The following is a 12,448-nucleotide window of genomic DNA, read 5'->3' as shown; positions in this document are numbered from 1 at the left end:
TTTGTTCCTCACAACAACCCCATGAGATAGATGTTATTACTATTCCTACTTTACAAAAAGGGAAATGAATACAGGGAGAAGTTTAATGATTTGCCCAGATAGCTGGTAAATGTCTGAAGTAGGATTCAAAATCAAGTCTTCTTAACTCCAAATCCAAAACTCAATCCACTGTGCCAAAAGTCATCTGATCCAGCCCCTTCAAATTACAGCTGAGAAATCTCAGATCAAGAGAGGAGTTTTAATCCAGGGTCTCACACTCCAGCTCTAGCTCTTTTTCTATCCCATCCTTTAATAAAGAAGTCAAGCACCAATAGCCAAGCAGATGCCATTAGAACTAAAGCACACTGCCTCCTCTAAAAGGAATAAACATAGAATATGACTTTGGTTTTGTAAGCCACACATGAAAAATGCTCTTATTACTTCAAAGTAACAAAGTATTTATTTTTGGGTTCCCCTCTAAACTGTTTAGCTGATATGGGGTGATGGAAATTCTGGGGCAAGTTCAGCAGATCCTCCCAACCTGGGATGACTTCAAACACAGGTCCAGAGATGGGCTGTTATCAGAGGATCAGTGTAGCAAAGGCCAGGGAGAGTTGTTTCTAGAAGGTGAACTCTTTTGGCCACAACGAATCATAATGGATTTCAAGGGAATGGAACTGTTGAGTCATTAATTTAGAGTTTGAAGGAATCTTGGAGATCAAGTCCAATAGTGGATTTTACAGATTAAAAAAAAAAACAGGGGTCCAGAGCAGGGGAGAGGGGTTTGCCTAAAGTTACATGAATAGTAAAGAAACAAATGGATTCAAATCTGTGCCCTTTGACTCACAACCATTTGACACCATGAAATTTCATCAATGGAATAAGTGCCAGCCCCAATGAAATCTTGGATCTCTGAAGTATTATCAAAAAGTAAGATATGAAGGAAACAATGTAGTGCAATGAATAGAACACTGACTCAGGAGTTAGAGGACTTGAGTTTAAGTTCAATCTCCACTGCTTACTTACTATGTGATCTTGGGAACGTCACTTAGTCTCCCTGGGACTCAACATCCTTTTATGTAAAAGGAAAGAGTTGAAGTATGTGACTTCTGAGATCCCTTCCAATTCTCTATGATCCCTCATCACCACCACTTCTTAGTACAGGGAATCTTAATGATTGCAGGTGCTTGTCTAGCTTTGAAATACAAATATGCAATCTTTGATGCATCATGACCCACTGACCTAAGCATATGGATATGATATATTTATTTTCTTTGTACTCCATTGCTACTGTAATTTGGTATAATAAATACTAAAGGGTAAATCTATTCAGTCCTAATTTTGCTTCTTCTTGTTTGTTCTTATGAAAGAGTTTCAGATTGAAATAATGGAACAAAAATAGAGAACAAGGAATTGAATCCAAAAAAAAATGAAGCAACAATAAAAAGCACCCACTTTCCCCTGAGGAGTGTCAAGTGGAATAGCTTATAATATATGTCAGAGTATCTGAGTATTAAAGAATAGGAGAGATACTTTAGAAGTGGAGGTGAACAAATGTTGTCCCCATTTGCAGAAAGATGGAAAAGGTGAATTCTTCAAATGATATACTGGTAAATGAAAGATTGATCTTGACAACTGATTAGAATTTGAAAACAGTTAATTCTGTTTTGTGACTTGTCTGATTTGTGAACACTTACAAAGAAAGCAATGTGAGCTACGTATAGATGTCAGACCTGACCAACCTTATTTTCAACTTTTGATAGTATTATTGGATTCATAGCTTTGGGCAATTCTATAGATCTAGCACATCAGGATTTAAGCCAAGATATTTAATAAATTATCCTGAGATATCTTTTGGACAAGATAAAGAGCTATGGGTTGGAGAATTGTACAATTAGACTAAAAAAATTAATATAATTGGTGTCATCTTAGCTAGTTGGTATTTCATAGGATTCTCCCACTCAAGCTTCTTCTAGTCAACATTCTAGTCAACCCAATGCAAATGGCATTCTTAGCAAATTTTCGCTTAGCATAAAGATGAGAGGGACAAATAATATGATAGATGGTGGAGTCAGATCCTATGTACAGTGGAAGATATACTATCTCAAGAGTCAGAGAATCTAGATGGAAATCCCACTTCTGATACTTATTACATGAGCAACACTGGGCAAGTCACTCAACTTTCTAGGGCCTCAATTCCCTAATTTGCAAAATGAAAAGTTTGAAATACATGGTCGCTGAGGTCCCCTCTAACTTGATCTATTACTGATGGGCTGAAAGATAAGATAAATCTAACAAGATGAAATTTAATGGGATAAATATCCAAAAAACAAAAGTAACAAAATTGGGGAGAAGGGGTTAGATATTAATTCATATTTAAAAGATGTAAGGATTTTAAAAGACTCTTTACCAACTTACAATGCTTGGTCTCAGAGTGTAGAATGAGAACAGATGGAAAATACTAGGATGCTAAATATATAAGTAAAACTTGTAACAATAATATTGTCCAAAAATTTAAAATATCTGAGGGAATAATGAAGTCTCATCCACTGTGAGTCCTGGAAGTAAGACTGGATAACCACTTTTTGGAAATGTACAAGAAAATCATGTTTCGGGTGAGTTTTGGAAGACACAACTTTTAAAATCTGATCCAAATCAAAAAATCAGCAGCCATTCCATGTAACATCCACACACATGTTCTGTAGAATAGTCACTCATCTCTATTTTTCTAATTCCTGTAACCTTAAGATGGACCTAATGACCTTAGACTGGGTACCATACCATCATATCCAAACAATCTTTGAAACTTGTTTCTGACACCAAAAAGACTACTACGGATTCAGACTTCAGATAGAGGAATATCTCTATCTGAAGTGGCAGCCAGAAAAGAAAGAAATTTCAAAATATAAATAAAGGAGAAGATAGTTGATCTCAATTACCCTCTCCCCAAACTTCATGGAGGAAATATATTACCAATATAAACAGTCAGAATGGATGAGGTATATCTAAAAACTGAGGACAATATTTCAACAACCTAGGTCTGCCTTTTTCCTTCAGTCTGTTTGTAATTATAATTAATATTATAAGGAGGTTTAAGAGTTTTCACTGGCAAAAGCATCAATAAAGCACCAAACAAACGAGGCTTAACTATTGAAAAATATACATATTAAAGATAAGAAATGTAGAGTAGTTTTGGGGCTTGAATCCCATTTCATTTATTTTGAGTTCTCTGACATTGGTCAAGCTACTTCATTGCTCTGTACCCCAGTTTTTCTCATCTATAAAAGAGGTTAGACTCAGTGGCTTTTAAGAGTTCTTCTGGCTCTAAACCTATGACTCTATTATCTTATAACTGGGTGGATCAAGAATTCTGACCCTGTCTACTTAGGTTGCCTTTTATTATGGCTTAAATTAATTTCTATTGGAGACAGAAAGGACCTTGGGAATATACAAGAGTAGTTAACCTAAGGTACTTATCTATAACAGAAAGTTTTGATCTTTGGACCAGACCTAGGACTAGACAAGTACAAACCTAATATTGCCACAGAATCACTTTTTCTGGATTTTATTGACAAGATGTGAAAGCTATGACTAAAGAATTGAAAGTTTACTGGTTTTAGTGCTATACCTTAGCAGACTGAAGACCCAGTAAGGAAGAAATGCTACACATAGCAGAAACACTGCCATACTCAAGGAAAAAAACAAAAAAACAGGTCCAGTAGAGCAATTCACTAAGCTGAGACTCCGCATTTAATGAGGAACAAATCTATAAAAAAACAGCAAATTAACATCACTGGAAGACATTTTCATGCAATCTTTTAGGTACAGATTGTCCTTCTACCTTTTCATGCTTCCTTAAGTATGAGCCCTATGCATGCTCACTCTCTCTCCTGATTGTATGTATACACTATGCCCTATGTTTTTGTGGAAGGGAAAGTATTATTGAAAATTTTATTTCATTAAATTCCTTTGCTTTGAATTCATTTTTTCTTCTGACTGACTAGAGAAAACGTAGACACTGCAAGGCTCATAAGTTGCCATATTGAGTGAATAAGAAACATCAGAGAAACTTCATCCTGGGGTAACTATTATTATGGAGATGGACACACACAGGAAGTAATGTGCCTCCCCCTGACAAGATGGTATATTCATGCTTGCACAACTTATTTTTCTCCCTCAGCCTGGTGCCTTTGGAAGGGTAGCACCTTTCTATTTCTACCTTTAAATAGAAAATGCTGCTAATCCTGACTGCCTCACAACTCTTGAAGCCATATTACTGTTGTTCAAGGCTAGTCTCTCTTGGTATTTACAAGTATTGTTCCATTTCTCAGGACCAGAAAAAAAAGTGGTAGAGGAAGAAGTAGAGCATATGTTTTCTTCCAATATCCATTTTAAACATTAATATATATATATATATATATATATTACATTATATTAGATAAAGAGACTAAACATGGGCTGTCTTTCAGTCCTCTGAAATTCCAAACCACCATTAGGAAAAAAAATATTCAAAAAGACAAAATATGAAATATCTACTTTACAAATAATTTAGATTTGGTGTATTATGGACATATCAGTAATCCTAGAAGTTGGAATTAGAATCTATTTGTGGATTCAGCTCTTTAATTGCTTCAGATATTTTTCTATGCCTCAATTTTCTGATCTACTAAATGAAAGAGTAGCCCAGATACTTCTAAAATATTTTAGAGATAATAAAGTAATTATTATAAAGAGTTTAAAGTCTTTTGCCAAGCTTAAAGGATCATAAGATTTAGAGTATGTATGCCTATATAATGCTAATATTTATTAAACTCCAGAAATGTTGAATAACTTTTGCATATTCCAATAAAAAGTTGGATTTTCATATATCTGTGGCCTTCTATACTTTGCCAATTCTTAAGTGAATTTTAACCAAAGTTGTTTTTTTGTGTTGTTTTGTTTTTTACTAAAGAAGCTTTTCTGGTCAGACATTAAGATGCTGGAGCAACTCCTGTTGTCAACTCTGTGTTTTAATAGCACCTGCTAAAGTAACTCTAAAGTGCTTTATATCTAAGTCCATGGCTTTCCAATAACAACCCTCAAATCAATACTCAGACAAAAGGTTGACATAAAAAGATACATTTTAGAGTGTTCCAGAAAGGTAGGCATCCTTGATGGATGACATATATGTATCCTGGGGACTACAGCTCTCAGAAATTATCTTTGTGTCTTTTTCTAAACCCATCCCAGTCCCACTCTCATCCAGTTCCAAAAATAAGAATACCAACCTTCAGAAACAGAGGGAGAAGCCGCAACAAAGTCCTCTGTTGATTCTCTGGGTTGAGGAAAGGGGCTGTCTGTGCATATTCCAAAAACTGCCTCTCTAACATTTCCCACAGGGCAGTGGGACATTGGGGATGCCCTCTCTGAAGAATTTCAGGCTGCAAAAGATCCCCAGTGCTTGCTTCTTGATCTGTCCTGTTATATACATCCTTTTGCTCCTTTAAGAGTTCTTCTTTATCCATGTCTCAGTTCAATTGGCCTATTTTGAAAAAAAAAAATAATGTTGACATCTTGTCTCAGAATTGTCTGGCCTCAAAATTCAGAAATCTTTAATAGTTATAGTATTAACTCAGTATGACTTTACATATGTGTTATCTCTAATTATATGAAATTAAACAGTTAATAGAGCTGGGCAAAGAACAATATCAACAAATATAAAATAATAGTAATAATAATAATGTTAGATTTACAAGCTTGGTTTTTATTTTAGCTTCTTTCCTTTCACAGTCTTAGTCTGGAACTAATATACTCTTTCACTGTACTGTACCCCCTCCTCTCATATTCAAAACCATCTGGTCTCTCTGACCTCCAAGGGAATCTTCACTAGATAATTAACTTGAAAGGAAGCTTTGTAAAAATCACAAAGGAGACATTAGAGCCATTTTGAATATAAGAATCTAAAGGCATGAAAAGTAAAAATGATATCAGCTATAAGAATCAAAGGTAAACACTGTTTTTTGTAATCCTGGAAGCAAAGCAGAAATAGAGACCAGACTTGTTATTTCATTAGGAAGGGAAACTTCCAAGTTAGGAAACTTCTTACACCAATGCAAGTTGGTACTTTTTCTGTGACATAGTCATAAAGAGCTGCCTAGGGAACTGAGAGGTTAAATAACAAGCCCAAAGTTACAATACCAATACATCAGAAGTAGGATGAGAATTGGGGTCAATCATTGAGTTCAACTTTCCATTCATTACATTATTCTGCCACTTAAGAGTAACAGGATAAAACTGTTACTGTGGATGAGTGGAGAGAGAGAACTTTGGAATGAGGAAGACCCAAGTTCATAGAAATTAAAGATTAGATGTTGATCTAAAAAGAGAAGTTAGGAAGAAAGGGCATTCCCTGAACAATATCTCAATAGATAACCTTACTCTGTAATCAACAATTGTGTTCTTGTAAGCTAAGCAAGCCTATTCTTCTACATCGATAGTTTCTGGTCATTCATCTGTGCCATCCTAATATATACAGCTTAAGGCAGTTCCTGAGCCTCCTAGAAGAACCATTCGCCTTTCCTAAAATGATTTTTATCTACTACAAAGCCTTGTAATGTCTGAGAATATATGCAGTTGTATATATTACATACAGATATATACATATATATGTGTATACATGGTGGCACAGGGAATAGAATTCTGAATTTGAGCTAGACAGAAACCTGGATTCAAATCCTGCCTCATTCTCTATCAGGACACTGAGCATTCATTTTCTCATTTGTAAAATATGAATAATTGAACCAACTCTCAATAAGGTTGTATAAATCAAATGAGATAATATAGATATAGCAAATATCAGCTATCACATATGTATATATATACACCCACATATATAGTCTCCCAGAATTTTAGTCTAGTTTTTTAAAAGTTAAAAATGGGACATACTATACAATTCTAATGATAGTATCTATTCAATTATGTATATATGCATAAGCATATATACATACATGTATGTGCCTTTATCAGTTACATTTATATATGTTCACATGAATATACATATATTAATATATACTATATACAATCCATATATTCAAATATATTCCAAATCTGTATCTTTACATATGTAGATATTGAAGATGTGTGATATTTTATGTATATATATATATATATATATATTCAATCCTCAATTTTCACAGAAATAACTTCCTAGAAAATAGCACAAAATAAAAAAATTCAAATGTTAATAAACTGAGTCGATGGGAAATAGGTTAGGTTTCCTTGACCACCAAAAAATTAATCTTTTGCTAACAATTGCTGAAAATACGCTTTTCTGAATATAATTCATTATAGCAAAACATTAATTTTTATAATATTCACTTTTCCTGACAATAAACTTACTGAAAGATTCATATAATATCCTCTTTTTCAATTGTTTGTAGGTTATAAAAAATGCACCAAATGAGAAGGTATTGATGAGTTATAATCTGAACCCTAGGATGAAGTGCCTAGCTTAATGAGACCAGAGAACTCCCCAAACATGGAAGAAATGTTATAATTTCTGTATAATTTTTATAATTCAATAAAAAGTGCTATTTAGTAATAAACCAATAGAACTTCTTACCCTGTGAATTGGTACAAGTTTTGGCCAATCCTGATCATTACTTTTCCACATTCCTTGCCCAACCCGATTCCAAATTCTAAATACCATTTTTTATAGACTGTACTTCCACAGCATCTCCCACATCTCCTTTCTCTCTGATCAGAGAACTTGTACCCCAATTTAGTACTTCATTTACTACTCTACCATGGCATCAACTTCCTAATTGTTTTCCCTCCTTCCAAGTTCTCTTCTTTCCAACTTATCCTTCACATAGATGAAAGAATGAGATTTTTAAAATACCAAGATCACTCAACTATTAAAAAAAAAACTTTAGAATTTTCTTTCTACCTTTAGGATAAAATAAAAAAACTTAGCCTACTATTTACAAATTTCATACCTTTTCCCCCACTGCCAATATATTTTCCAGCTAGTCAAATGAAGTCAAGCAGTTATTAATTGTCAACTGTGCCCACTATTGTTCTAAGTGCTGGAAATGCAAAGAAAGGCAAAAAAAACATGGCTCCCACCCTCAAGAAACTCCACTATAATGGGGAGACAACATGTGATCCACCATATACAACCAAGTTATAAACAGGATAAATTGGAGTTGATGTCAGAAGAAAATTACTAAAATTAAGGAGATCCAGGAAATTTTTTCTATCGGAAGGAAGGACTTTAGATGAAATTGGAAGGAAAACTTACTAATCTTATTTCCTATTACTTCCCTTACCTCTCCTATCTGATCAAATAGGCCTCCTAGGCTGTCTATTCCCCAGAGTCAATATTCCCCAGATATAAAATGCACACATGGCTTTCCTCCTCTTCACATAATTATTAGCTTCCTTCACATATTGTAGCAGTTGTCCCTTACTTAAGACCTTTTCCAATCACTCTTTCCAAGAGATTACTTCTCTCTCCCTCTTGAAATCATTTTATATTGAGAAAGAATGCTATCCACATCCAGAGAAAGAACAGTGGGAGTAGAAATGCAGAAGAAAAACATATGATCATTCACATGATTTGATGGTATATGATTGGGGATTTTGACTTTAAAAGGTCACTCTATTACAAATATGAATAGCATGGAAATAGGTTTTGAACAATGATACATGTATCGTCCAGTGGAATTGCTCATCAGTTCAGGGAACAGGGAGGAAAGAGGGGAGGGAAAGAACATGAATCAACTATGGGAAAATATTCAAAATTAATAAATTATTTTTAAGAGAAAATAATTTTATATTAATTTGCATTTTGGATGGATTTTTGTCTTTGTGTTTCCAGCATCTGAACTAATATCTTGCAGAGAGTTAGTGCTTTATCAAAATATTAATTGAATTGAATGGATGATACACAGCAAGTTGTTGAAATTTATAGAAAATACATTCCTTTGGGCTAGATGGTATAGAAGTGATTCCTCTATTAAGCTAGGGTTTGGGCTTGGAGTTTCTACAATTCCTTCCAGCTCTACGTTGCTAATAATCTAAGTTACAAAGAGAAGTTATCACAATCCATACAGAACTGTCTTTAGTGTTATGTTCAATGAATTAGTAAGTATATTGATTATGTACCTACTATGTGTCAGGAACTATGACAGGCAACACAGAATAAAAAGACAAAAGGCAAAACAGTACTTGTCATCCTAGTGGTAGTCTCTCGGTGACCGAGAATGACTATTGTCTTTGTGCATTATTATCATCTATTGATGTACCCTCATGTGGCTTTGAAGTCCAAAGACTGAGGCGCAGAGTTTGTGGCACATGGGGCATGGGACTCCAGTTGTTACGGGAGGTGCCGTTGTGGCCTGGTGTCAGCGTTCAAGGAGCTCACATTCTATGAGGGAAACTATTTTCTTGACTGAACTAAAAAATCAATGAAAAAGCATTTTCCAAGTGGCTACTGTGTAATGATCATTGTGTGCCATAAAACTGTAACTGAATAAGCTTATATAGAAATGCAAACAAAATAAATACAAGATCAATTTATGGGAAAAGACACTAGTTGCTGGAGGAATCAGGGAAAGTTTCATGTATAAACTACTACTTAAATACAGTTTGGAAGAAAATAAAGGATTCTAAAAGGTGGAGATAAAGTAAGAATGCCTTACAGAATGGGGGACAGCCAAAGACTGGGAAATGCACTTCAGACAAAATAGTGAACCAGATAACCAATTACTATTTTAACCAAGCTTAGAATTCCTCATGTTTTTAACGTCTACATTGTCTTTCATGATGGCCAAGAATACATATGAAATTATAGGAATGACCCTACAAATCCAAATTACACACAGAGTAAAGAAGCCAAAATTCTACTATATTTTTATCTTATTAATTGACTTGCTTTGTAATCTGAATGGAGAAAGCAGCCAGAGTGTTTTAAAAAGAGTTCTAGACATAGGGCTATTTGGCAGAAGCCCCAAGTGTTTGGCACCTCTTTCTTCTCTCCACCTCCAACGATGTAATTTCTACTCAAGTAAAACAACCCCTTTAACAACTGCTTTCACTGTTCTCCAAAAACCAGCTCCTTAGCCATTAGCAAACTGAGACGAGCTGGTTGTCTTGGCCCTGGTGCAATGAACATCAGCAAAATCAAGATTTAGTGGCCACTTCAGTGTACTGCTATTATGGTGGCATTTTCTGGGATTGGGGGGGGGCACTATTCTTGACATTAAAGAATAGGAAGGGCAGTTATAAGAAGAACAACAACAGCAATTATATAGTGCTTTAAAGGTAGAAAAGTACAAAGACTAACTCTTAGGGAGGCATAGTAGAGATAATAATAGTAAATTCACATTATCAAGCCCTTTAAAATTGACATAATAATTTCCTTTCAACAACACTATGAGTTTAATCATTCAAATATTGAGATCATATTTTACAGACAAGGAAACCCAATGTGGACCCAGAATCATGGGTAGGAAGCATGAGTGCTAACTCAGGTTCTTTCAATCAAAGACAGATTTTTGTCATTGTATCATGATGTCTTTCACTAGAGTCTACATCAGAAGGGAAAAAAATCCCAAATAAACAGTTACCAAAGGCAAACTCCAAAGGCCAAATATGCTGTCAACATCACAAAAAAAAAAAAAAAGAAAGAAACAGATAGGATGACAAGTTGCTTGTCCACTTGTGACTAGGACAACAGAAGGGATTCATCATACTTTATTTTTAGCTCTGGGCAAACACAGAGCTTGGTCATTTCAGAGTTTAAATGGCAGCTTAGATTGATGTTTGGTAACTACGTCATGTGATGCCAACCACAAAGCAGCCCTTTTTTTCATCATGGGTAACAATTCTATTCCACAGGATACCAGATAAAAGGGTGGCCTTTATGCATCAGAATCTAACTTCAGGAAGCTACAAAAGCCAGTAAGTGTATATGTCCCAAATCTTCCAGTTCAACTTTGATCTCTAAATGCCATTTTCTAGCCACATAGGTTCAAATTTCTCCTCACTCCAGTTCATGTTCCATTCAAATCTCAAAGTTGTTTTCTGAAAGAGTAGATCTGACAATGTTACTCTTCATTAAATTCCAATGGGCTTCTATTACCTCCAAGACTAAATATAAAGTCCTCTCTTTAAGCTTTCACAACATAGCTCTTCCTACCTTTCCATTCTCTTTATGCTTTACCTCCATCCAAGAACTCTTCTATACAGTTTCATAGACAAGAACAACACATCTAGGCATGGCTGCCTCCTTGACCCAAATGCTCTCCCTCTTCATCTCAGACTTTTAGTTTTCCTGGCTTCCATCTAAGACTAAGTTCAAATCCCATCTTCCACAATAATCCTTTCCTGGTTCCCCCAGCTACTTCCCTTTCAGGGGATCTCTTTTCTACTCTATATATCTTGCATATGTTTAGTTATTTCTTGCCGTCTCCTTCATTAAAATACGAACTCCTTAAGGGCAGGAACTGATTTTGCCTTTCTCAGTTTACCCAAGGTTTGGAACCCAAGCCTGGCATATGTTGAATGCTGAATCAATGCTTTAAGTCAAAGGCAGGGAATGAAGAGTTGTTGTCTGAGGACCAGCCTCGATAAATTCCAAAAGATTCCTCTTCAAAAGGTGAATTATTTGCTTCTGGTTTCTGTGGGAGATGGCTGTGTTGGGGGAACCTGTTTTGTTCATATACCCTTAGAACTGTAACCCTAGACTAGCAAACCTTGTAGGGTAGCAGTGAAATATATGTCTAGCCTGTTAGCTTTCTTGAAAGGATTATCACCTATTCCAATATTGGGGGTTCCTCCCCTGACACTAGCTAAATGTGGATGGCCCTCCTCCTACTCTCCACAGAGATAGACTAGATTCCAGATCACATTTATCCATAATACTTGAGTCACATTTATTCATTAGACATGCTCACATGCAAATATCTTACAGATGGTTGGTAGAAAGTTAGCCTCAGAGTCAGGAAGACCTGAGTTCAAGTCTTGATCTGACAAATACTAGTTAAGTGAACTTTGGCAATGCCCTTAATTTTTCAATGTCTCAAGCACCTCTTTAAGACTATAAGGTAAAGGGAAGTTGCCAATATGCATTGGAGGAAGGAGTTTACACAGTGGAAGTTGCCCATACTAACAAAATCACAAATCCAATGTCATTCCACCATTCACTAGATAGATAGGAATATCATGAACATGAATCTCATAGGAGCATGTGAATACTGGGGTGTTAAGGAAGATAAAGGATCTTGAAACTATTTCATATGAGGAACAAATTAGGAACAGTGAACAGTTGTGGGAGAGGAGAAGGAGGAAGAGAGGTTTGGGTTATTTTATTTTTATTTTTTACTATTATAGGGAAAAGGATTAGATTTCTTTTTAATTTCTCCAGAAGGCAGAACCAAAACCAATAGAGAAAAGATATAAGATGGTATGGTTTGGATTGAGATAC

General features: G+C 35.2%; 1 protein-coding gene across 2 annotated transcripts in view; it reads right to left on the bottom strand.

The window, feature by feature from the left end:
• The window catches only part of WDFY4 (WDFY family member 4), a 371,719-nt gene that overhangs the window by 340,693 nt on the left and 18,578 nt on the right, over positions 1-12,448 (bottom strand). For both annotated transcript variants that reach the window (XM_056800705.1, XM_007478602.3), the window contains exon 2: positions 5,247-5,500. In XM_056800705.1, the coding sequence (XP_056656683.1) occupies positions 5,247-5,483 (237 nt within the window). In that variant the 5' untranslated portion in view covers positions 5,484-5,500. The remainder of the gene's footprint in view (positions 1-5,246; positions 5,501-12,448) is intronic.

Source organism: Monodelphis domestica, chromosome 1 (assembly GCF_027887165.1).
Source record: "Monodelphis domestica isolate mMonDom1 chromosome 1, mMonDom1.pri, whole genome shotgun sequence".
Classification (NCBI taxonomy): domain Eukaryota; kingdom Metazoa; phylum Chordata; class Mammalia; order Didelphimorphia; family Didelphidae; genus Monodelphis; species Monodelphis domestica.
This window is presented reverse-complemented; position numbering and strand designations above follow the sequence as displayed.